Source organism: Marmota flaviventris, chromosome 13, assembly GCF_047511675.1.
Source record: "Marmota flaviventris isolate mMarFla1 chromosome 13, mMarFla1.hap1, whole genome shotgun sequence".
Classification (NCBI taxonomy): domain Eukaryota; kingdom Metazoa; phylum Chordata; class Mammalia; order Rodentia; family Sciuridae; genus Marmota; species Marmota flaviventris.
The window spans coordinates 58,107,738-58,132,496 of NC_092510.1; the positions used below are offsets into that span (position 1 = coordinate 58,107,738).

At 36.6% G+C, this 24,759-nt stretch overlaps 1 protein-coding gene across 6 annotated transcripts in view; it reads right to left on the minus strand.

Moving 5' to 3' along the window:
- Nucleotides 1–4,944: 4,944 nt before the first annotated feature.
- Elavl2 (ELAV like RNA binding protein 2) overlaps nucleotides 4,945–24,759 on the minus strand; it is a 67,975-nt gene continuing 48,160 nt past the window's right edge. For 2 of the 6 annotated variants that reach the window (XM_027930915.3, XM_027930909.2), the window contains exons 4-7: nucleotides 15,816–15,969; nucleotides 12,585–12,810; nucleotides 5,872–5,910; nucleotides 4,945–5,272 (exon numbers count right to left, since the gene is read on the minus strand). In XM_027930915.3, coding sequence (XP_027786716.1) covers nucleotides 4,945–5,272; nucleotides 5,872–5,910; nucleotides 12,585–12,810; nucleotides 15,816–15,969 — 747 coding nt within the window. Of the gene's footprint in view, nucleotides 5,276–5,871; nucleotides 5,911–12,584; nucleotides 12,811–15,815; nucleotides 15,970–24,759 lie in introns of all 6 variants that reach the window. The other 4 variants (XM_027930912.3, XM_027930906.2, XM_027930917.3 and 1 more) reach the window with 3 other exon arrangements.

The window sequence follows — 24,759 nt, forward strand, 5'->3', positions numbered from 1 at the left end:
CATGCACAAAAATTTTCTCACATTTACATCTAACAGGTTGCTAATAGATATTTACTTGAAAAAGTAACATCCATGTTTCTGAAGGTTAGCATCAATTTAGTCCTGACTTACATCGTTAGTTCTTTAAACTAAAAGTAACATTAATACCAAGTTCGAGACCCTAAGGTTGTAGTGTGTCTTATAAAGTTGAGTGGATGCAGTCAAGCACGTTCTGATATTCAGGTATTTTGGGCATATTAGTGCTTACCAAATTGTTGCTCTATGTGAGACACATTTAGAGAGAGTAAGAAGATCCAACCAAATTCCTCAGTTGATCCAACCATTCAGGTATGTAGAGTCTTATTGCGTATTATGAACTTGTAATTTTGCCTCAGAAAGGATTTGGACAACTTAACCAGTATGGGTGCATCTGAAGACTTGCTCAACTAAATAATAACAGGGTACTGAAAATTATAGAGGTGAGCTAAAAATTAAAGAAAGGCAAAGACGACTCTGTAAGAAGAGCAGGCTGGTTCACATCTATGAGCTGTAAAATGGGTTTATAAACGGTACAGCAAATTATCTCGACTGCTTATCGGCGCTCATGGATCTGATATCATTGCCAGCCATGCATTGGTGGCTGGCTGTCCTCCTTTCTATGTACTCTCCAGGAAGGTCAGAGGGGCATTTGTTTGTGTTTACAGACCAAGGCACAGCACAGTAGGCAGATAACCAAAATCCCACATGGACCCACTAAAAAACAATGCTAACTCGAAGAACCAGACTTCTGGAAATATTAACTTCAGTAAGGTCCTACATCAACACCAACAGGCTGCCCATATTCATGGTGTAGAGGTTTAAGCCTTCCAATTGAAGGAAAAAAAAAAAAAAAACTTGTCTGGGAATTTTCAGAGGAAGTATGTAAAGCACACTATAGGCAGAATGATACTGGACTATTCATTGCAATGACGAGTCCATATATGCTCATCGTGCAAATAAATTATGATTTCATCAATATTTCCATTTTCCGCTGCTGCTTGAGATTCCAGTTTGGTAACAAAAGCAAAAAGGAGTAAAACCACTGCCTTTTTTTCTTATTCTACCCAATAAAAGCCAAAAGCATATTGCTCTGGAAGTACATTAAGAAATCCAAATGTTGAAATTTTAACATACCTATTGTTAAAATATGTGTTTTCGTTTCATTAGGTAACCCTGGGAGGAAGTACTTTCAAGTTTCCACTATAATTTATTTTTGATCCTCTTATAAGTGTCATAAATCTTGCAATCTATTTTTCAAGAAATGATTAAATTGCTCACACTTTTCCTCAGATCAGATTAAACTAATGTAAAATGATGTTAAGATTACGAATTTATGTCAGCCACTCTAACAGTGAACTGCAATACCATTCAGATGATTTGCAAGCACATGTGAGGAAGGATTCCAAAGTGGGGGAAAGAAATTTCTCCCCACAATACCAGCAGTTTCACAAACCTCCTTTACTAAGAATTTTTCCAATATCTGCTCAAATATAAAGGAAATACTGACATGAAAACCAGTCAAAATACTGATAAAGCATGCCAGAGGAGAGAGGTGAGGGGAGGATATTCCAATGTCTCCAAATTACGAGTATTAAATTCATATAATAAAAAAGGGAGTATGGAGATTGGAGATTAATTGCATGTTGAAAGAAAAGGAAGCATCTTGTCACTCAACTGAGCTCTTGACTACTAGGTTGCAAATTTAGGACAATTACTTTAGAATGGCTTTTACCAAAAAACTCGACAATCAAATTAAAATAAGCCATTTGGTATAGAATTTTTTAAAAAGTACTTCATTATTATATTTTCTTAAATTCTAGAGAAGTATAATTCTCGCACAGAACACTAAGGAATCTTTTTTCCATTCATAGATCTGTTAGAGTGTGTGTTTCAAGAATTGAACATATGTGTGAAACACTGGGTTGACAGAGTTCCTGATTTGTAAGCACATGAACATGTGTGTTATACACACCCACCCTAACCTAACAGAAACTACGTTTCTGACTTGAGTCTCTTAATAATATACCAATTGTGCAACTGAAATAAATATTGCATACCAACATTTACTCCCATGGATAAATAACACCATGCCAGTGGAAATGGTGTAAGTTACCATCATTCTACTGGGTTTGTTTTTTCTTTAGCTCAAATAAGTGTGAGTAATTAACATTTGTGCAAAAGACTGAAGGTAAAAATCATAACTACAGAATAATATCAGTATCTGATTTTCCAAACTTTACAACTAACAGATGGAAGTACATGCTCCTATAAGAATTAGTTTATTAGAGAGCTGACCAATCAGAAAGTATCATTCAAGCAAGGACCCCCCTCCCCCCAGTTCTACTTCAATTAACTTGCCTTTTGGAATTCTTTAACACTGCTTTCAACTTAAGCTCTGAAGGAACCTCTCTTTAACTCAAGACAGTAAATTTTATTAGAGCACAGTAGCCCCCCCAAATGTGTATAAAGACCTACTCACCACACTGTTCTTTCCCTTCAACTTTGTTTATTGATGTACTGAACATGAAAAAGTACAAAGAATTCAAACACAAAAGAAAACATGTACAGCCTCTTAAATACTCAACAGAATATATTTTCTATTCCAACAGATGTGAAGTAAGTCATACTGTACAACTTCAAATAAATACCAGCCTTACATTTTATTAAGTGCTCTGATAAACACTGTAAAGTGAAGCACAATTTGCATGCCCTCTCATCAATGCCTCGGTTTGCTACAGTAGTATAGGAAAGAAGCATGTAGCTGCTGTTTTCCCCTGAGGGAAACCTTATTTTTTTTTTAAGTATATACATGTATTTTATTTATTTTTTTTAAACGCAGAAGGTTAACTCTGACAATCTAAATGCACCTAAGGATATGAGAAAGTGCTAAGCCAATTGATCTCTGAACAGCATTGAGTGGGTCAGCATGAAAACTCGCTTATTCACTTTAGCACGCGCCTCACAGTATATGTACTGTACTATACTGAAATTTTTATAACTACAATTTTAAATAATAAAAAATAAAACTCAAAGCAACCGCAAAGATAATGTACAACTATGTTATGCATAGCACATTGCCTGTTCTAGGGGAAGCATGTGAGCATCTCAGTTTATACAAAAAGCAGGACGTAACTATATAGTTCTCAGTGCATCCTGATGAAGGCAAATTCTGCCTTCAGCTTTTTTGAAAATTTATTATAAGCTAGATGCTAATCAGAAAATATTTTGTATTTTTTAAAATTTCTTTCATACATGGTAAAGACTTATTTTATTATTTCCCCAAATAGTGGTTTAAGCATCATACAAAGTTAAATTTCAATAGCATACAGATATTTATGATTTTTGTATGAAAAATGTAAGGAAATTTGTTCAAAACCTATGGTTATACTCATTTTTCTTTTTTACCACAAACATATTTATAAACGAAAATGTAGCATCACCATAAACAGCTGAAGCTAGACTATCTACAGACAAAATTAGCAACGAATCTGATGCACTGTAAATTCAAGTCCTCAGGACAACAAAAGTGATTAAGCAAGACCTCAAGTAACAATGTTAATGCCATTTACAAAGGAAAAAACTGATACAAAAACATTCAAAACCTGAACATCACTTGGCATGTAAGGGAAAAAAAAAAATCAAATTAGCTGAAAGGTTCATAAACACAAGGTCTTATTTACATTACACAAAGCTCAGGTGTTAGCCTTAAACGTAACTTTCAAAATACCTTCAAATATATCCAACTCAGATCACTTTTGCCGATTTGCTGCAGTACAAATCATGTGCAACATCTTTTTTCCTTAAGACAAAACAATTCTTCAAACAATACTGCAAGTACATCACTAAACACCATGAGCTCTATCTGAAGGGATTTCTTTAGGAAGAACAGATTTTTTCCCCCGTCTCTTGGTAATTTAAATTTCTTGCCTGCTCTTATATATTCTTTTGTAAATTTTTTTTATTTGTTTCAAAATCACAAATCAATGTGAGCCACCTATCACATAATAACCAGGATGATCAGACGCTCCACTGGTGATTACAAAAATGAAACCAGCAGTGTTTCCCTCATTGATTCTATTCCTTTCATACAAAGATCTCAAAAGTATTTTCTACATCATAAATCTTTCTAAATTTTCCAACCACTGCAAATTTCCTGGTAAATTTTAAAAGCTCACTAGGTGTCATATGAAGAGATTTCTCAAAGTATTCAAGTCAAAATATTTGTTCCAGGACCAGTAAAAAGTTTCTCCAAATTTTCTTTTTTATAAAAATAGATGCTTTTTTTAAACCCACATCAAAGAGGCTCTTATCTCTTTGGCAAGGTACTGCTTTACGAAAAGTTCTCCAGTATTCTTACAATAAGCGTTTATAATGTAGCCCCCCCCTTCCCCAACCCAAATCATAATTACAAAATAAATACTGTTTTTAACTTCATAAATAAAAATGTAAACTTCAAAATACTTTTCTTAGACATAACAGCAATGCTTTAAATGTAAACCAAACACAAAGCTAATCAGAAAATGAAAAAAAAGGGGGGAAAATAAGACACAACCAACTGAAGAATTACAACACAAAGCCTCAATATTTACTCACAGGTTCAAGGCAGTTATGTAAAAAGAAAAGAAATGTCTTCCCTTAGCTGAAACACTTTAAAAGGTCCACCTTCTTCAAAGAAGGCAATAGAATGCAATGTGACAGGTAAAAACCCTGTACCTCTTGTCCATATTCAAACATAAAAGATATTTAAGAAGTTTTAATTCAAATACTAGCAATAAAAAATCTCACATATTTCTTAGGATGCTAAGTAGTCGTTTTATCCCCATCTCAACACTGACTTACAAAGACATTTACTAATGTATAAAGTTTCTCTTAACTTGCCTTTGTTGTATAGTTTTCATATATAAATGGACTGAGGACAAGAGCTCATTAGGCTTTGTGCGTTTTGTTTGTCTTAAAGGAGACCTGCAGTACTCTGTCTCCCAGACGGTATCCATTGAGGCTAGCTATCGCCATGGCGGCCTCATCATAGTTTGTCATAGTCACAAATCCAAAACCTTTGCATTTATTGGTGTTAAAGTCACGGATGACCTTCACGTTGGTGACAGCTCCAAAAGGCCCAAACATTTGCCACAGGATACTCTCATCTGCATCGGGAGCCAGGTTGTACACAAATATACACCACCCTGTTCCAGGGTGCCCAGGGATATTAATTCCAGCCAAACTGGTCATTCCATCAATGGTCATTGGAGAAAACCTACTAAACAAAATAGGGGACATACATGCATGTACACACACACACACACACACACACACACCAAAAAAAAGAGAGAGAGAGAAAGAAAAACTGGTTACAGCAATGGACTTTTTTTCCATTTTTTTTAATCCCCCCAAATTTTAGCAATTCTCCTCCCCAAAAGATACATGTATAGCTATTCAATTTTTCAATCAAGCTATGTGTGGCTTGCAGTGACATGCTGCACTATCGAGGTATTACTAAACTACGAAATGGTCATTACTTGCTGCACTGAATAATACCATCTACAATGGCAAAGAAATGTACTTAGAACGGGCTTCATGAGGTATGCAGGACTGGGGAGCAAAAATCAACACAAATAGAAACATGCTATAATGTTACAACGCAACACTAAAATAATGGGTTTTTATATGACCAGGTGGCATCCAGTGGTATAGAAATATTCCATGAGTCAACCATGCTTCAGAAAGCAGCTTTTCATTAGATTAACATGCAAAATAAAATCCAACACAAACTTATGAGGGTAGAAATATCACTCCCCAAATCAAAGAAACTAACTGTGGGAAGGGATTATGAATATCATGAACCTCTATCATTACCTCTTTACTCCATAAGCCATATTGAGCAGATTGTCCAACCTGCAAAACACACATTTAGCAAACTTCAGTTTTAATGTTTCCCCTTGATGTTGAAGAAAACTGGGCTTGTTACTGCCACGTTCCAAGGGGACATCTGTACATTACTTCTATGTGAAGCCTCAGAAGACTGGGTCTTTTCACATTCCTGAGAAAAGGGGTACCACTGCCAGCTTGTCCAATGAATAAAGCCAATCTCTACAAGGGTCAGTGCAGGGGAAACAGTGGTGGTCATTTGAGGAAACTACTTGGAGGAAATATGGAAGCTCTGGAAGAGTTAACATGTGTGCTCTCACTGAGCAAATGCTGGGTGCCCACAAGTACTTTAGTATTGTAAAATTGCTTTACTAATTCTTGAAGATATCAATACACACACATAGACTGGGTGGCATGTCCAAGAACATAGGGCTAGCAAAATGAAGGAATTAATATTCAAACTCTGAAGTTTATTGAATTCTTTAAATTTCCCTTTATCTCTCAGCTTTGAAGGATTTTCATCTTTTAGATTCAAATGGGTATAATTACAGATAGAAATACCTTATGGACCATCTTGCTTAATCCTCCCATTTCTTAAATATACTCTGCTAAGGTCTAGAGAAGGACCTTAGCTTTAATGAGCAAAAAGTCAGGAGCTTAAGACTCTGAACCTGATGCAGTGTTTAACTGTGCCATGAAAGGTATAGGACCATTTAGTTTTAAGAAGCTAGGCAAGAGACAACCAACTTGAACTTATCTTAAAATAATTTTTTTCTTCAATGCTAGAAATTGAACCCCGGGCCTGGTACATGCCATTGAGTCACATACTCAGCACTTAAAAATTTTTTTAAAAGAAAGTGATTGGGATAATTACATACTTTTCCCATTGCATAAATTAGTCTTGGAGTCTCTGATCCTTCCTGGTTTTGTTAGTTTCAAAAAAACTAATGTATAGCTATATGACCACCATAAGCTGCCACAATGCTTAACACTCCCCAAATGCCAACCCAGGTAAGGGGGCACAAATATTTTCTTCTTTTAACACCTCTGAAAGATTAAGTTTGAGAAAAGTATCAACCTTTCTATAGAGCCCGAGGTACAGGTTGCAGCACATATGAATAAGCAACTACCTTTAGTCCTATAAAAGCCCAATCTCTCTTCTGGTCTTTTAGAAATGGATGAATGTTTTCTATGCCCATCCCTGCCCCCAATTTCCACTAGGAATTTATGTGTTTTGCAAAAATGAGAAAGACTAGGTCAATGTAACACGAACTAAGAAAATGGAACAAATCACCATGACACAGGATCCTCTTCTGGTGTGTGTCTTGTCCCACTACCCTCTCAATGTACCACTAAGCACAGTGGACAGGCCTGGGTCACTGCTGGTTAATTATATATACCTGGTGACTAAATAAAAGCAACAAGGTTACCAAGATTATAAGCTACTTAAACCAGGATGCAAACTACCAAAAAGACTGGTTCGGTAGACCTGTTGGCACATGCAAGTGGTAGAGCACACGTATGAAGAGAACCTATATGTAAGGTCTTTGTGTTCCATAGAGATGATGACTATACTCAAAGATGCCAGGCCTCTATACCGAAGAATAAAGGTCACAAACACCGTAACAAAGATGAGTGCAAATTGGCATTACCAATTTGAAAGTTATCTGATACAGAAAACTGCATCAAGCTGCAGGAATGAGTAAAGGATCCATCTGGATATGATAACCTGAAGAACAGAACAGCACCACGAGGCCTCTGTCCAAAGTGCTGAAAGGCCAGAATTCAGAGGCATCTTGTTACTTCACTCCAAATAGAGATATGCCATCTACATCTACTAATTGTGTCCTCAGGATGGGACTGCCATGATTTCCCTCCACCCACATAGGACATCAATCTCAAGTCCAGAGACAGAATTTGCTAAAAGTTTTCAGTACTTTAAAGTAAAAACAGAGTGGAAACTAAACCTGCCCCAGAACTGAGAGAAAGACATCTCAATCCACCCCATCCCTGAAATCTCCAGGCAGGATGTCTAGGACTTTTACACAAGCATCTCTGAGGACCCTCTGATGGGCCTCACATATGCCCTACATGTGAAGTCCTATGAGACACCATGATCTTCACTGAATTCTTTATTTAGCTCCTACTTTAGGAAAAACTCAGTTTCTCAGAATTTAAAAGCAAGTTATCTACCCTTCTCCTCCCCCACTATCAGGAAATGTAGGGGGGGACATGGATTCAGGAAACTGGGCCGAGACCCCATTGAAACCCTCTGTCTATACATGGCCCAGTTTTCCTTGTTCTCTCAGTGTTATGCATCCATGTTTCCAAAGCAGCTTAGAGCAAGCAGAGGGTCCATCACATGAGCATCTCACAGCACAAGCCTAGTGGCAGTTGGGAAACTATATACTAAGCAGCGACAAGATAAAATAGTTGATTGCTTGGACCAAAGAACCACTATTACTCCCTACAATTGTGTGTGTGTGTGTGTGTGTGTGTGTGTGTGTGTGTGTATGCTGGGTCTGTCCATAGCTCGAGGATATCTTCCATACAGAGTCATTTAAAAATGACCGTCAATTTTTAAGTGGAGACCAAGCCATCAGAATGACTCAAGTTTGCATGCTGAGATACTATACTATGGGAAGTAAATGTTAAGATTCCATCAAATACATACTTTTATTACTTAAAAATAACATTCTTTACTTATATTTTAACAGATGCACTGCACCCAAGATCTGCATTCAGTCCCCATGCACCATGCATGCTTCCCTACAGAAGACTAAGCAGTCCTCAGAGGGCAGAGGTGACCAATGGCACCATCATCTGTCTTTACCCTGTACATATCCCCTTATAAATAACTTTAAGTGGATTTGGAGGATTAGATTGGATAACCTAGCTTTAATTAAAATTATCTTGACTTAAAAGGTAGCTTAAAAAGGATTCCCATGTTGTGGAAGGGGAGGGGCAATCTAGTTGAGAATGATAATAGTAAGAAAAACTAAGAAAAGGGAGAGCCAATTATCAATTCTAGTATAAGCCACTTTCTGAAGTTAGACATAAAATAATCTAACATGTATCACATGAAATTAAGAAATCAAAAACTATCAATAAATCATGATCCATAAAATATTGTTATTGATAGTTTTTTTATGGATCTTGATTTAAAGGTATGTTATTTACTAATACATTAGGTGAATAAAATATAAAGCCAGCCAACAAGAAAATCAATAACACATTTGATATACTGTACAGTTCATCTTTATTCTTTCTTTATTATCTGATCAGAGTTTATAATTTAATGTATATCATAGCCCAAGTCCACATGCACATATAATTTATGAAAGAGCACACACAAACATGATTTTATCAATAGGAATTCAACTATAATTACTTATTACTGGAAATATTCTGAATACACCATATGTTAGATAAAGCTTTCCCATTTGAAAGCCAGGTGTTTATAAATAGAGAATAAAAATAAAGTACCTGCCTAATTTTCAAGAAGCATCTGACAGACTGTGGGAGAGGCTATATTCAAGTAAAGAAGTAGTGAGGAATCAAAGTCAGAAATAAAAAGTATGAAGAGACTACTAATGAATAAAAAAATAAAATTCTACAAGTAACTGTTATCAAAACTTCTCCAAAGGACTGACCAAAGCAAGATGAACAAAGTACCCCCTCACCCAATCAGATGGGATCATCTGTCTCCTATGAACGAGGAAAGTTATCCCAGAGGCTCGATACCAGTTTCTTCCAAAAGGAAATTGTGACAATGCAACCAGCAACATGCCCTAAATGCAGCTCAAGTACTGACTGAAAAGACTCTTTCAACAATATATATTATATAGGCTCACATAAGCTGGCATTAATCTAGATCACCTCTGATGAAGCCTGAGCTGCTCCATCAGAAAAGAACATGAAGAGATTTGGCTTAACATTTATTCAGATATAATGACCAATAATATACTTAAGGGGCTGAAATTGAACTATCCTCCCAAATAAATAAGGCTTGTCTTATTTTGAAAACTATAGTTGATTTATTGAGCATATTAGATCAACAATGCTCATAATAAGAAAACTTACTAGTAATGGGAGTTGACTGAGTCATAAACCTCACATGGGCACTTTTAAACCTGATCCTCATTTACATGGATTTAATTTTTTATCTTATAATATGTGGTACACTTTTGGATATTAAAATCTCCTTGACTATTATAATACTTACAACTGTTTTCTCCAATCCCTCTCAACTCCCAATGTACTATAACATAAAGTGAGACATTATCTAAAATGTCTGCTTGAAGGTGACAAACTCAAAAGCTGAGGGCATCAGAACACAGACAAAGCCTTTGTACAGGGCACTAGACCTGAACTATGCAAAACACCAACAAAACACTCAAGACCCTTCATTCAAGGGACTTTGTAAATTGACAGAAGGGTCAACCTTTATTCAACAGAATGACATGGGGGGAAAAAAAAATCCAGGTAATGACAGCCAAGGTAATGACAGCCAAGTTAGAGAAAATGAACAAAAGCACAAATCACATCAGGTTAAACCTGAATTCTAGAAACAGATTCTCTAATACCCATTCTAGACCAAACACCTTCACTGAGCACACTGGAGAAGTTCACATTTGACTCTCTGGACAGAAACTGGAGGAATGGAGGTGAGGAGAGAGACAACAGTTAGGAGTCTCAAGGAGGACTGATTCCATTTGCCATCTCTTCAGTCCTTTGGCCCAGCCTTGCTCAGAACTCAGTCTTGGTTCTAACACTGTTTTACTTAATGATTACCACAGAACAAAAAAAGGAGCTTAAATCAGAAAAACAAATTAAAAATAACTAAAACCAATAGAGTTTTCTTATAATAGTGTGCTGAAGTTAACCAACAGGCTGCCAAGGAATCACCTGTAAAATTCATTTGGGCTTATCTGTCCTCAATTCTCAGAATGCATACATACATACATACATACACACACACACACTACACCACACAGAAACTCATGGAGGAAGATGCCATGGTGGAAATCTACAGGAAGATAAGAAAAGCTCAAAATGAGTATTATGTTATTTCTTTCTCCATCAGGGCAAGTATCAAGCAGCCTGATGCATCTCTCTTCTAGTCCAACTGGCACTACCATCCACCAAAGTCAAAGGTGACACACACTGCTTTTTTCCTCACAAAGTTACAGCAGCAGAGCTCAATCACATAGGAACCCAATCACCCAGTTCAAACATAGCCTTTGACAGTACCATCTCTTCTGCCATGGGAAGAGCCGATTTAAGTAGGAATTCAATGTGGTGTTTATGGCAAATTTCTTTCTCACATTTCAGGTAACATACTTGAATATTTTTTAAAATAAGATATTATGAATGATTTATCCCACTCTCTTGAGTACTCTAAAACCCCAATGAAAAAAATACATGTGATTTAAGTCAGAAAACATAACTTCCATCTCATTAGGTCAAGTTTGGTTATATTTTTGCTAATTATTCTGTCTCAGGAAAGAAATAAAATTAATATGTGCTTGTAATAAAAAAATATGTGGGGGTTAGATGGCATTATGGCTATAGTACACCATATGGCCAAAAAGGATATTAAAAAAATTCTGGAAAATAAAAACTGACTAACTTGTTCATGAAACCAGAAACTGTGCTCTGTTGAATTTCTTAAAGTCTCTATTTTCACATGCAAATTAGGGATGGTTTTGAATGATTTCCTAGGTTGGTTGTTATCCCAGGATTAGAGTAAAACTTGAAAAGCTGAAATATTTATACCTGTCAATGAGACAGTTCTTCCTTGGGTTAATGTCCTGGTCATTCTATGGACTACAAAGAGGTCAAAAATTACCACCCTCAGGCCAAATCCACACAGCCACCAAATGCTACATGGTCCAAGAGATAAGAACAGCTTTTACATTTGTAAAGACTTGTTTACTTTAAAAAAAAAAAAAAAGACATTCAAATACTGTATGTAACTCATAAAGCTAAAATATTTACTATCTGGCCCTTTACAGGCAAAGTTTGCTAACCTCTAACCTACAACAACAACAACAAAAAAAGGAAAAAAAAAAAAAAGGGGGGGGGGGGAGAATCCATTTTTAGGAACTTAAGTGTATTAGCATAGGTTATGATTTTTGGATGATGTATATGCTACAAAACAATAACTCAAAGAGCTTGACTTAAAAGTTTTTTTGTGTTTCAACTTCATCAAAAGAAAAACTTTTTACAAAGGGGAAATAAATCAGAAGCTCTGGAGGCAGTTTATTAGACCATCTGTAGGTTAGGATTTCTCAATTGATGTTTTAGGCCAGATAAGTTGTTGTTGGCTATCTGTACAATGTGAGCTATTTAGTAGAATCCCTGGCCTCTACCCACTAGATTCTAGGAGGTCAAAAACATACAGCTCCCAAATTATGCCAATATGAATATCTCCAGGCACTGCCAAAAGTCCTCTAGAGGCAAAACCACCCCTGGTGGAGAACCACTGTCCACTGTTGTAGATAATTGTCCTTTTGTCTCCACTTCTAAATAGCAAAAGAAAACTATTCCCCCAAGTAGATTTTTTCCCATTTAAAAAAGAAAAAAACGACATTAACAACAAAACAAACCAAATATCCTGTTAATAAAAGCACTGGACAGTAAACCTGAGCATTCTCTTTTAGCTCAGTAGCTGGGCATGAGAACTAGACCAGACTTACCTAAAACGCTGAGCCTGCTGAGCTAGCGGTCCTGGATACCTTCTGTTTGGAGACTGGTACAGCTGGGAAAGGATGGCCTGATTGGTTTTTTGGCTTGGATTATTAGCAAACTTTACAGTGATTGGCTCTGTGGCACCAGGAGGTTTCTGGCCATTTAGGCCTTTGATAGCTTCTTCTGCCTCAATCCGCTTGTCAAATCGAATAAACCCTACACCCCTTGATATGCCTATGGTAGATGTGAGTAAAGATATGGGGAAGAGGGAGTGGAAGGAGAAGGGGAAGGAGAGAAGAAAGGATAAATTAATTTTTCCTTCTCAAGAACATCTTTTCACTCACATAAAGCATTTGCCACAAAATCACATCAGAAGGAATGTTTTTCCTTAGCAATTCGATGCAGAATCATAATTCCGCATTTTTTAAAATGCATGAAGTCAGCTAAACAATCTGAGTTATCACATGCCTTCCAATAAGCCAAGACAACGAGAAAGCACAAGTATGTCTGTCCATGTTTTCCCTCACACACTCCCTTTCTCTCTCCCATGCACTCTCCTTAATAATGTCAGCAGCAAGGATCAGTTCCATTTTCCGAATGTACTATGGAATAAATAGTTCAGAAGTAAGGGGCCCAACAGCTCCCTTTCTTGTAATAAGAGCAGAACCAGGCATTTACTAAAAAATACATGCACTGTAGTAGAAAGATACACTTTAGCTCAAACTTTAAATAATATATTCAGCTTAATAATATTATGTAGGATGTAGGTCCTGGAAAAAAAATGTCCCAAGATGGTCTTCTGGTTCTCCTAAACTCCCCTGTATTTCTAATGAGCTAACTTATATTAGAAATGTAATGTTACATGGAGGAAAAGAGGGAAAGGAGGACCCAGCTCTTAAAAATAAGTAAATAAGTAGAGATTCAAAGCATTCTGGCCTCTACTGCATTACTCTTAACTATGGAAGACCATTCCTGTTCATATTCTCCCCACTTTGAGAGACAAGAATGATAAAGCAAAGGATGGCCAAGAACCTTTTCAGCTTATGAGAGATGGCAGAGGAAACCCAGCTTACTCCACAAAATTACTGTGAACAGGCTAGTGGGGTGGCCATGGCTGGTCACCATGAGGTGAGCAGCAGGATAATGCTTTCCTGGCAAGCAAGTAGGCACTAATGGCACCAATCTGGGACCAGCAGGTAGAAAAGTACCGATGATTCAGAAACTGTATTGATGAAGAAAAGGGGAGTTACTAAGAAAATGCACTAGACCATCATCATTTAGAGGAACTTTATAAAGAAATGAAGGTCTACTTGCCTTACAGTTAATTGTGTATAAGGTCAATGGCTCAGAATTTTCTGAAGTAGATAAGGCATTTTTTTTTCTGGATGCACTTAATCTCAGAAAGCCCTTATCACTTTACCTTTTGTATGTAAGCTATATTCATTGCACATTATTACCACCTGATGGCTAAATAACAAAATTGCAGGTTTTCATTTTTTCATTTCAGGTAAAGTAAGTTTTCCTTGAAAGCCATAAGTATGAAGATGAAATTACAGCAAATATATCCCTTCACTTATCTACTACCTCCTATTAAGAACTAATGACCACTAGGATTCAGCTGTTCCATTAGGAAAGCATTAGATTTGCAATGAAATGGCCTTTACACAGGATGAGTCACCTAAACTGGTGGTCCTAAAACCTGAGCATGCATCAGAATAATCTAAGAGCAAAATGCCCATCCTCTGAGTTTTATTGAGTAGATATTTTGGGGGGAGGGGTCCAAGAATTTACAATTCTAGTAAGGTTCTAGAAGGATGCTAATGATGTAGGTATCATATCGACCCATACTTGAGAATCACTGACTAAAACACAAAGTGGTGAGCTAGGTCCACCTGTGATCCCACATGCTCAGAATGAACTATCAACTAGTTAAGAGGTGAGATGGGCTTTCTGTAACATATATGAAGTCTACTCTCAATTTATCAACTTCTCTTTAAAATGAATTAAATAAAAAGCATGAATGATATGAACAAAATAAAAAAGGGCATTTTTGTTGCTTTGAACAAATTTTATCAGGATTACTGTGTCTGGATTTCTATTTGACCCCCCCTAATAATCTATTTGATACAACAGTATGATAAAATGTGTAAGGATTATGAAATAACTAATGCAGCTAAAACCATATTGTATATGCTCTTACTTGACTGAATTTTCTCATGACAGCAAAACCTACAGGCCATTCTTCCAGGCATGTATACAGTGGCAGAAATCTCTAACCACAAGTCGAAGGGTGGTGCTTCCTATGAAGCCAATTACCAGCACATAAGGGCAGAACAGGCTCTCTTGATCAAATTCAAATCAACTACACTGATCTGCAATTGAAGATTACAAACTCAGCCTAATTTTTATTCTAAGGCTAATCTGCTACTTTCTTTATTAAAAAAATATTCACACATTGTAATATGTAAGGGTCTTAATGTGGCTGCTTGGAAACACAGTACTATGGGTGATCATTTTTCCCCATGTTATCATGATTCTCTATTTTTTAAATGTTCATAAAAAAATGAGTACTTCTGCTGTAAAAATATGCCTGAATTTTTTTTCTAAAAATCCATAATCAACTGTCAGCTTTTCTTTAAGAAGTACTGACAGAAATGTTACCTTATATACAAAAGTTTCTTTAATAAACATATTATTCTTCTCAGTTCTGTTAAAAGCTGCATTAGGCATAACATAAATTTTTAACATTCAAAATTCTGTGCTCTTACTGCATATGACTGTACAGTACAGCGTGGACCTGGAGAATAGCCTGAGCAGCAATCACCAGCATGGTTGTAGTGTGATCCTCCCTTGGAGGACTAGCTGCATACTGCTGCATTAAACTTTGCTCTTTACAAAAATAAGATTGTTTATTAGTATTTTATAAGGAGAATGGGGGCTTTTTTCACGCAGTGGCTTGGAAATGAAGATTATGGCATCTATAAATTTATTACAAGCCATGAAACAGGCTTCAAACCTGCACCTTCAGGGTGGAAATGACTCAAGCTCACGCACTACACTCCACAATCTATTTTTGTCCATGCATATTTATGAACAATTCCAGCAGAAAATTGCATTTTCTGGCCCACATATACCTTTGATGTGTTCTAGAGGCAAGACTGCGGCATGGGAAGACAGAATATTTCACAATCTGCCAGCTAGAAAGAGCAAAAGACTGTCCAGAACCACTGCCTACTCACCAGTGACCTGGTCGACAAGAATACGAGAAGTAATAATGCGTCCATATTGTGAAAACAGCTGTTCCAACTCCTTCTGGGTCATTGTTTTCGGAAGCCCGCTGACATATAAGTTTGCATCTCTGATAGAAGCTGAACTTGGGCGAGCATAAGAAACCTGGAAAAGGGGAATAAAATTAAGTGTATATGCAACTCAATCACTTCCTTTCAGAAACTCAAAAACTGCCTTTAGTAACTTTTCCATAAACAGCATATAACAAGCACTGATGCTAATGTTTACCCGATTTGCTCACTTCTGGGGAAATTCTAGACAAATGGCAAGGGCCATTCCTCTGGGTAGAGAGGAAAGAGCATTTGCCACAAGAGGGTGTTTAAGTTCTCAAAACAGATCAGGACCACTCATGGTAACAGGCTGTCCTCAGCGGGGCCAACCCCCCAAAATAGAGATTTGGGGCCATCACTCAGGCTTCTAAATTCATCAGATACATTTTTATAACCTTTTTTCCAGCCTATCCTAGAAAGATAGGATATAGATGGCATGGTGGTACCACATTTCTAAATATTGACCCTTTGTCAGTAAGTGTGCCCTTTTGATTTAGGCCAAAAGAACTTACTTTCTTCCACAAATTCCAATGCATAAGTGAGCTACACCCTCTATTCTCCATTATCTTCTTGTCTGCAAGTCTTTATAACCTGGATTTTCAGGTTCTAAGTCCTTGTATTGACTTTGCTTGCCTTGTTATGTATTCTCAAGATGCTTCCCATCTTTGAACTATAGTATTCTAAATCTCAAGGATGGAAGACAAAATAGTTTGTTTATGATCTCCACTGTTGATGTCTCACTCATCACTGTATCCTCAATGTCTAGTTAATGCCCAACAGGTGATAGATACTAAATTTGATCAGTAAAGCCTATCCAATATCTCCTTGATCCTGAGGGTCCACAATTGTGTCCTAGACCAGAGCATTTAAAGGGGCAGTTCATCAAGTCATCTAGATATTTTGCCTAAATCATAATCAAGAACTCCTTTTCCCATAATCTCTGCCTGCCAATATTTAGACAGCTATGAGTTTCTTGAGTTATTCCTGACCACATTCCCTTTGTTTTGACTGTAAGCTCTTCTGGACGAGCTAAGGGCAAAGAAATTTCCATAATATAATCTATATCCAACATTATTCATAAAAATGACTAGTGCATTTAACTCTGGGACCAATTTGCCAGGGTGTCATAATATGATTACATGAGTGCCCATCTTTAACCTCATTTGTTACCCTTAAAAAGAACTTTTAGCATGAAACACTCAATATTTTCTCCTTGGTTTAAATTATGCCAACAGCTATTACTTTTTTTTTTCCCTCCCCAGAAACAAGAAAAACAGACCAGATTTCTACATTACTTTTAAGTTCTTGCTATCTTTCACCCCTTCCCCAAGAGTGTTTACATTTAATACTCCTATCCTATCCTACAAAAAGAAGGAATTTGAAATAGTGGTGTCGAGAGAATAAAACACTATTCAGATATAACTTTTTTCTCTATGCCTAAAATAACAAAGACTGGGAACTTAAACATACGTGCAAAATAAGAAATAGAGGACAATTTCATGTGATTTAAATGGAATCTAGTCTTGGGATTGCTGTAACTGCTAAATCAGCAGCCGCTTAATTATATATGTATTCAATGATGTGACTAAATGAATATCCAAGTTCTTATCTAGACGACAATTCCCAATTTTCAAAGGAAGCTGAAAACCCCACTACTTGATGCCCACGTCCATATCTAGGACTCCATGGCTTTATTTCTGAGGCAGGGAACTTCTGCAAGTTATACATCAGTGCTCCAGATGGAACATGTGACTCAAGTGTTCCCCTTGTGAAGGGCCACTTCTGTGGGCTCCAGAGCAAGCATTATACATTCCCAAAGGAGGCCGACTCCTGAGGCCTTGAAAGCAGGCAGCAGAGAGCAGGCAGGCAGGCAGCCTTTACATAGACTCTGAGCACAGTGTAAGGCAGTGTAACCATGGTTAAAGACCTCTAATCAGTGTGCCTGGACTCAAAACTAGGTTCGCTTTTCATGGATTCTGTTACTCTGGGACAAATTCTTTAAGCTTATTATACCAAATAATTGCACTTTCTTTGTCTGGTTGTTAGGAATAATTAAGTAAAATAATTTCTAATACACATGAAAAGCTGAAATGTGTAATGTCTAAAAACCTAAGTGATTGTGTTATGAGTATCATTTTACCACTATGTGCATCTGATATTTAGGAAAAGACCCAGACCATTAAAGTTTAAAGTAACCTGAGTCCATTACAGTGTTCCAGAATAATTTACTCATGCAGGGATATTCACTGCTTTGTGCATTTCAGATGAGTGTGGGTGGAGTGTTTTAAAAGTGTCCTAAAATATATTTAGAAAAAAAGGTTTATATTTAGTGCTTATATAAAAGCTTTGAAAACATACCCAGGTCAGTTATGTTTTCCTTTTTATTTATTTTTTCTTTTCCCTTCAATATCCAGTCTGTAGTTCACATTGCTTGATTCCCAAGCACATTAAAAGGGCTCTAAGACAAACTTTCTCAAGACGGCATTTTTCAGTAACCTTGTCTAAGAGCTGTTTGCATTACCACAGGCAGGACAGAGATGACTAAATTGCATCATGTAATAATGGACTTACAGTTATGCTTATAAGGGTCTGTCATTTAGAAAGCATTATCAAATACAGTATTCTGAATGTGCCTGGCAACAACACTGTCAGGTAAACAGGGTTGAGATTATACATGAAGTAATTTCTGGTTAGGGAAACAGGCAAAGATAAGGTTATAAGGTATGCCTAAGGTTATACAGAGCTGGTGCTCAATTCTTGATTCCCACTTTGATGTTCTCGACTCCCAATCCTTGTCTCCTCACCCAGTTCTCTCTCCATAGCATCATCATACTATGGAAACTACCTTATACATTCCCTTGTTCAAGAATTTGGAAAAGTTCAATATATATATAATGGTTAGTTCAAAGTTATTTTATTTCATTTTTCTTTTTTTTTAATTTTTAATATTTATTTATTTAGTTAGTTAGTTGTCAGTAGACACAACATCTTTGTTTGTATGTGGTGCTGAGGATTGAACCTGGGCCGCATGCATGACAGGCGAGTGCCATACCGCTTGAGCCACATCCCCAGCCCTCATTTTTCATTTATTTTCTTAAAATAACTTTTCCTCAAAGTGGTTAATAGTTGATTTTAACTGGAAAACTGCACATGATAACCTAGTTTTATTATGTTTTAGTTCTTAAAAATTAGCAATGCCACCCCAAAGCACTTCCAGAAGTAGAAGAAAGGGAACATAGCTTTCCATCCCAACACGACATGTTTGCTGTTACTTGGGATGAATGCAGCTCCCTCTACCTCTGGTCTGTCATCATCCTCCCTTCCAGAAAAAGCAAAACATTTCTTCCATCTCAAAGGATTTTTAGTAGAAAATGTACTTACACCAAAGTGAGAGGGCTGGTTGCAGTGGGATAAGGATTTATACTTTGGGGATTTAAATCAGTTACCAGACCAAATTTTATATCTAGTAATTATCAGCAACCTTCTCCACTCTGGCTTTTCTGTGGATTTGGAACTTGTACAGCCACCTTGTGTTAAATTGCTCATCCAGAGAACCAGAGGGGCTATCTTCAGCTTCGAAGTGTGAAGCATGCCTGTGGGTCTTCAAGACTCAATTCCCTTGGAGAAGACTCACGAGAAGGTTTGCTTTAAGTGGCAAATTCTGCACTAGAAAGACTTCAATACAATGAGCTTCCAGCCTACACCCTACTGGGGTCTAAACAGCTTCTTTCACCAAGTGCAAGCTGTTCTCCAATCTGCATTCACTGGATTAATATATGGGTTTGGATTTTAAACTTTCACTGCCATTTAAACAGGTGAATATATAATGCCTGAGGAGCAAGGTTATGAAATGTCAAAACTACTAAGTGAAGGATCTAATTTAGGAGGCAGCCAGAGAGTCTACAATTTAAATACTTAAAGATGATACAGGGAGAACAAAACTGAACACCAAATCTACTCCAAAGATAGCAATTTAAAACTGAGGTTTATTCTGCAAGTTCTCACAACCCTACAAGTGATATAATAAACTGAGACAAGCAATACTGAGATGACTTGAGGGTAGAGGAGTAGAGGCATTTAGAAATAAAAGGCAAATAAATATTCTCACCCATGGCTTCTTAAATTGGACTTCGCAAATGAGATTAGACTGGACAAAATAGAGATAAAAATAGATTTATCAAAGTAATTAGAGGTCTCAAAAATGAAAAATAGTTTGAAATATACTATATTGTAATTAAAAACTCATTTCTTCATCAACACCTAAAACTAATTATACATTAAACATGCAAAGATAAATGACATATACTAAGAGTGGGCTATCAAAACACAAGTTAATCAAAATACACAGACTTTAAGGAATGAAAACATCTTATGGATAAAACTGGTACTTTTTTAAAGTTTAATATCCTAGTACAATTCTTTCAACAGAAGTCCATCTTAAACACCTTTATTCAAAACACAACTATTTTCATTTCTCTGATTCATCAGGTAGAAAGATTAGTGACAGTGGACATTAATACTAACAGATTAAAGTGATGAGGTCCAAAAATAAAGAAAGCAATTCCTTCTTTTTTTAAACTAAGAAGCTTTGAAAAACCACCCACTGACAAGATCACCATTGAACAACTTTTATCACTTGTCTATTACTGACCCAGGACTACAAACATTAAACCTGAAAATTAGATTCTTGCCACTTTAGACTTTTTAAAAAGCTCCATTCAATCTCCCCAGCTAAGAAATAGACAAGGTCATAGCTATTCCTATTTAAACTGCAAGTTAATTGCTGTTCATATCAAAAAATGGAGTTTTGATGGGACTATCTAAAAAATGACACTATTACTAAATAAAAGTTAGCTCTGGCAAGCAGCAGCAAAGGTCTTGCAATAGCATCATGGCTACACCGACAACTGACTACACTGGCTCCTCCTAAAGAGCCCAAAAGTACCTTACACAGAAGGGGTGATCTCAGCTCACAATTCAGGCCACAGACCTTACAATTCACCCAAAAGGAGTGTGTGTGCTTTGATCTGCTTCCAAACGCAAAACCCTACCAGGAACAGGTTTCAAACACACATCAAGGCATATGCATATCACAGTCCAAGACTGAGTTTTCAGTAAGGAAGGGCATGCTTCACAACGGGTTGCAAATGTAAGCCCGAGCAGTAAGAAATTAGATTAGCTCCAACAAAGGTGTTAGAGCCAAAAGAGATAATCACAGCTAACAGGAAGGCTTATGAAGGGTATTTCAGATTAGGGCAGTTACCTTTGATATTCCAAGATACAGGATTTAGAAAACTACTTCAGTAGAAAATACATATGGAACCTCAATTTTACGTAAACTGAAATTGTTTTAAGACCTTAACTAAAGTGAGGAGTTCAGAGATACCATGGAACAACATGTGACGGTATTATTCTCTGCTTAAAATCCCTCAAGGACTCCCTAATGCTTTGAAGATTAATTTTAACTTTCTTAGTCTTTTATTCTCAGGTCATTGCCTACCATTTTTTTTTAAAAAGCGCACAACCTCCAAGTTTTCCCAAGACTTCCAACTCCCTCACTTCCCATGTTAATCGAAGCTGTTCCTTCTTTGAAGTTCATCACCTAGTCCCTGAAGTCAATACTCATCAATCCTGCTCACTGAAGTCTTGCAATAGCATCATTTTCTTAGCTGTATGTACCCTGCTCTCTATATAATATTTTTTCTCTTATATACTAGCTACTTGCCTTATGACTGGCTTACCTCCTTGAAATAAGAAACCTTGCCATCATCCTACCTGTCATAGTAGCCACAATCTGTTGTCATAGGTGATGATGCTTTGAATACAAAACAGACTAAAAACTCTATCAAACATTTTAAAAATGGAATCTCATTTCTCAAATTGGCGATACAAATCCCTATAGGAAACAATGTCTTCAACAGAATAACAAGTTTTTGTTTGTTTGTTTGTTTTGGGGGGTCTTACTAATTTTTGGAACAAAAACAAAATGCAGAGATCATTTAGGTCAAATTCTTTCTACTCAGATAAGGAGACTAAAGCACAGAAAGGCAAAGTGACTTATCCAGAGACAAAGGAAAAAGAGTTGGATGTAGGATTCAGAGGTCTTGACTCTCAATTGGTGCATTTTCCATTACACCATTTGCTAAAACAAAGCCTTTGAAATCACAAGTCACTTAGCTAAAGGACAGTTACTCAAACGATGATCAGACATTTCCAAGGGGATACCAGAAGAGAGATTGTAAAGAAAATCTTGCTTTTCTAAATAACGCATTTTCTTATACATATAAAGAAACATGAATTCATCAACGTTGAGTGCTTCACTTAGTGGTTATAATACTTCTAATAATGGCTGAGATTAACTTAGAAGAGGTCTGAGAAAAATCTAATATTTGGAGGTGGGCAAAGAAGAGAAAAAAATATGAACTGAAGACCAGTGCCTTACACCAACTAAAATGTACCCAAAATAGTTGGAATCTTTTTGCTATTAAAGAATTTCTGTCTTTAAAATAAATTACATAGAATCAAAAGAAAAGAAAGGCAGCAACTGGTTGTTTATACTAGGGAGATGTATCAGCCTCACATTCTTTTCAAGTTTTTGTGCAATATCATCAATAAATGCCAAAGTGATTGATCTTAGCTTCAACTTAAAGATGAAACTAAGTGGTGTTTTAAGAACTGAACATATGACATTGTTGAAGATAATGCTAAAACCACTGAATAGCAAAAGGACATTGGTTGCAACATTTGTTTTAGGCAACTAATCAAACTGCAGACTCGACAAGTTATATTTCCGTCTGCAAGTCTTAAATTCAGCCTGTGAAAAATCTACCTTGAGCAGGGTTTATTAAGTCCTACCTAAACTGTTTCATCCATGTGTACCAATTAAATGAGAACCTAAGAAGGCTGTCCTGAGAGACATTTTTATTTTTTATTTAGGTGTGATAGCTGGTAGATTATTGTTCATCCTTAGTTATAGCAGACGGTTGGTTCAACATGGGTGTCTCATGTTGGTAAATGCAAACAGAGAGTATTTGGTAAATATATTCTTAAACTGTGACTTACAACTGTCTTCTTAATTCCTAACTATCTCTGCATGTTTAAAATAAGTATATAAAAATAAAATTGGGCGTAATCATCATCACCAATTTATGAAAGAAAAAAAAACAGATCTCTGGGGTCAAATAAGACAGAGAGGAAGCTTTGGCAAGGAATGATGTACATAATTTAACAGAAATGCTGTTCAAAGTTTACATAATGAGGTATCTTCCAAATCCACAGCAATTATTAAAATCAATTTGAAGAGTACAGGCATTTGTAAGAGGATGACAGATGAGTGTGCAGGACAGCCTGAACCCTGATTGAGGTCTGAGGCTGTGTTATGGCAGTAGAGTCACCATTCGGCATCTTTAAATGGGCTGACTGAAAATCCCCACTTTCTTTATCCAATCATACTTACTAAATAAACATAATATTAAATATATATTAATTATATACTAAATTCTCCCCAACTCCCCCACTCTCTATCATCTGTTAGAACCTAACCCCAGGTGAGGAAGACGCAAAATGAGAAGCAGAGGATATGTTGGGAAAATAATAGAAGACGTTACAATGGACCTCACAGAATAACACCCAGCTCCAAATCAGGGTTATGTGTGTTTCTGCCTGTAGGAGACAACTTATTTACCTAATGTGTCAGTGTGATTTCCAGAGAGAAAAAATAAAAAACTCTGGGCTGGTTACTCTAGCAGGTAGTAACATAACAATTTTTTACTTCAGACATTTTCATCACATATATACTATTAGCTGGGTGAAGTGGCACATGCCGCTAATCCCAGCAAATTAGGAGGCTGAACCAATAGGATCACAAGTTCAGGGCCACTCTTGGCAACTTTGTGAGACCCTGTCTCCAAACAAAAAATAAAAATGACCAGAGATGTAGCTCAGTGGTAGAGTTCCCTGGGTTCAATACCTCAGTACCAAAAAAAAAAAAAAAAGTTTGAGAGCCTTAACAAGGGAAATCTCAGTACTTAGTAGTCTGTACTCAGAGGTAAGGATTCTTTAATTCTGCCAAAAGGCCAGACTACCTCTGGCGCTTCCTTCCAAGACAACAACACTGAAATATAAGGCGGTTTTCGTCGTAGGTTTTAAGCTCCTAGAGGTTGAAATGTTAAGTGTATGCCTATTATAGAGTCATACCCACTGAGGAGGTACTCTAGCAGCTGGCAAGTAGGTATCCTGCATGGCCTAGGCAGGAGCTATTTCTAAAGTTTTGCTCAGTCAAGATGATTATAAATTGTGATACTTACCCCAAACAACTTGGCTTTTTATGCTTTCATGGAAACAATACAGGCTAAAATGGCTTACTGAAAAATAAACAGTACTCATCTATTTCTTAAAGAGCCATTTTCTAGTAATGGCTTCTTAAGGGTTCTTTCAAGATTATAAAACCTGATCATAGGACATCTCCAACACAAGCTATGTTGTTATCAAGAAAATTATTAGAATTTTATCTCTAAAAATGTTTAAAATATAATTTGTATATATTTGAATATCAAATATGCCTAAAGCATTATCAACAAATTAAAATACTATTAGAAAATCAAAGAAAGACTATGGGTTGGATGACATTCGTAAATTGAAGACATTTAAGAATAAAAGTTAACTAGTTGGTAAGGCATGGAGAAAAAGAACCATTCTTCTCAAGTCAATTCTGGTGGATCAAACACCTAAGGGCTTGCACAGGCTCATTATCTAAGGCCTAAGAGGAAAAAAAATATATGAAAAAGACACTAATGACAGACAAAAGTATGGGCTAGTGGATGTTACAAAGAAAGAAAATCCTCAT